General features: G+C 35.8%; 1 protein-coding gene across 4 annotated transcripts in view; it reads right to left on the bottom strand.

Moving 5' to 3' along the window:
• The window catches only part of LOC109963369 (kinesin-like protein KIF23), a 12,658-nt gene extending 11,807 nt beyond the window's left edge, over positions 1–851 (bottom strand). For 3 of the 4 annotated variants that reach the window (XM_020605847.1, XM_020605846.1, XM_020605845.1), the window contains exon 1: positions 756–851. In XM_020605847.1, the coding sequence (XP_020461503.1) occupies positions 756–772 (17 nt within the window). In that variant the 5' untranslated portion in view covers positions 773–851. The remainder of the gene's footprint in view (positions 1–755) is intronic. The other variant, XM_020605849.1, reaches the window with a different exon arrangement.
• Positions 852–2,799: the final 1,948 nt, after the last annotated feature.

Here is a 2,799-nt window from a genome sequence, read left to right on the forward strand (position 1 = left end):
GCTGTTAGTGTCAACTGTAATGCTAGTCTTAATATTTGTCTTAATGTGTAAGGTTATGTCCAATTGTTTTAGATACATACCACGAAAACAACAGTCACACACCTTGACTTTTCCTCATGTTTTGGCTAACGTTATAGCCAGCTGCAAAGCTGGCTTATCAGGTGACGTCACGGTTTTGACGCCCCGAGTAGCATGGGCTAGCCCAAAAATGATTAAGATTATATAGGTTCACTGGTCCAGACTTCTTGATCTTTTTCTGCTGCCTGCGCGCAGGTAGAGGGTGAGAGAAAGATCTGGACGTGTAATGTAAATTTTACCTGTGATCCTCTGAATAAACCAGCACGGTTATTTTTTTTATAAAATCTAAAGCAGTCTACTTCGTCTCATTGAGAGTTCCTGGTTTAAAAGAACTGGAAGAAGCTACAGAGAAATAGTAGCTTATAATAATAACGCCGATGTCTTCACAGAGTTTACCACTAATGTCTCACATTCGTCAATTGTCTTTCTGTAGTATTGAAAGTGAATGCTAAACTCATACAGCTGACCAGCTACATGATTTCGTCAAACAGCGTTAAATACACAGAGAGCTAAGCTAACGCTACGAAGCTAATCTCTCATTATCTTCACTACTTGTCTGAACAACAGCTGCCACGTTACGTTAGTAACCCGAAAACCCGTCACTAGCTTTTAATACACTTCGTAATTGCACAATGTTAATTGTTTATTGAGCAAAGTTTTTTGTTTTTTAAACTCACCCTGGTCTCTGCATCATTGGTGCTATTAAACTCTTGAGTGCAACCAGACCGCCTCTTCTTCGCGATTTGAAAATTCCCTCTTGAGAAATCTCTTTCTGACGAGCACATAATTCAACCAATCAGAGTGCAGACAGCACGTTCTGCAGCGGAAGTCACAGTCAGAGCCGTTATGATAGATCTACCAATCAGAGTGCAGACAGCACGTTCTACAGCGGAATTCACAGTCGCTTTCCTGTTTAGTGGTGCTGCTGGTGCAGGTGGAGCTAGGAGAAACTCCTTTGAGAATACACTTGGATCATCTGGAGAGATAGAAATAGGAATATCTCTCAATTTTCATGGATAAAACCAAACGGATCTACCAGGTCTCGAACTGATTTATGGCTTTCGACACCTGAACTGGCAAATTCTGTGGCAAAAGTATCAATGTCGGGTGCACCTTTAACTGATCATTGCCTCCTGTCCTTAGAAGTTCAATCGTCATTAAATAATAACAAGAGACATACATATTGGAAATTTAATGCCGATCTATTAAAGTGTGAGGAGTATTGCAAATTAATCAAAGATCTAATATTAGAAATTAGTTCTGATTTAACATTGGGTAGTTACTGTAATAGATGGGAATTTTTAAAATTTAAAGTAAGACAAATTTCAATTGGATTTGGGAATAAGAGAAGTATAGAGATAAGAAAACAGGAACAGCAATTAGTACAAGACATTGATAAATGTTGTAGGGCATCACCCATGTTGGAATCAGATAAAATTAAATTCATGAACCTTCAATCAAAACTGGATGAGATGTATGTGAGAAAGGCTCGTGGAGCATATGTAAGATCCAGAGCTAAATGGCTAGAAAAGGGAGAGAAAAATACAGCTTACTTTTGTAGCTTGGAAAAAAGAAGACAAGAACGAAATGCAATTAATGTGCTTATGATAAATGATGTTGAATGTTCAGATTTTAAACAGATATCTGATAAAGTTCACAAATTGTATAAAGAACTATATTCCTCATCCTTTTCTAAAGAAGAAGCGAATTCCATATTTCAAAATAATAAACATTTTATTCCCATAATAACCACTGATTTCAAAGATCTTTGTGACTCTGAATTTCAGTTATATGAATTAGATATGGCACTCAAAAAACTCTCTTTAGGGAAAGCTCCAGGACAGGATGGCCTTTCATCAAACTTCTATAAATTCTTTTGGGAAGAAAGAAAACAATTATTTTACGTCATATGTGAATGCCGTAGTAATAAATCTCTAACACCTACAATGAAGCAGGGACTAATAACTCTTATTCCCAAACCTGTAAAGGACAAAAAATATTTAGAAAACATAAGGCCTATTACATTACTTAACATGGACTACAAATTTTTTGCTCACATCATTGCAAATGAATTAAAAGAAGGTATTACACAAATTATCAGCGAAACACAGTCGGGCTTCATAAAAGGTCGCTCCATCCATAACAACATAAGGTTGGTGTTAGATTTATTGGATTATAGCGACAGAATTTAGGATGATGGTTTTATCTTATTCTTAGATTTCTGCAAGGCATTTGATAGTATTGACCACCAGTTTATTTTGGACACTTTAAAATATTTTGGTTTTGGAGATGGATTCAGAGAGATTATTCGTATATTCTATAATGACATAAATAGTTCTGTATTATTACCATTTGGTACATGTAATAGATTTGAGGTGAAGAGGGGTATCCGACAAGGGTGTCCAGTTTCCCCTTTACTTTTTATTATGGCTGCCAAAATATTAGCCATTATGATAAAGAATTGTAAAGAAATTAATCAGCTAAATGTAATGGGATGTCCATTAGTTATAAGTCAACTTGCGGCTGATACAACTTTATTTCTTAAAAATGCAGCTCAGATAACAAAAGCTCTCAACGTCATTTCTTCATTCTCACAGGCATCAGGTCTTTATTTAAATTTAAGTAAATGTGAGTTGTTGGCAATCCATGACAATCCTTTAACTCATATTGAAGGAATACCAATCAAAAAAGAAGTTAAATACTTGGGTATTACTGTGTCTA

Source organism: Monopterus albus, unplaced genomic scaffold (genome assembly GCF_001952655.1).
Source record: "Monopterus albus unplaced genomic scaffold, M_albus_1.0 scaffold72.1, whole genome shotgun sequence".
Taxonomy (NCBI): domain Eukaryota; kingdom Metazoa; phylum Chordata; class Actinopteri; order Synbranchiformes; family Synbranchidae; genus Monopterus; species Monopterus albus.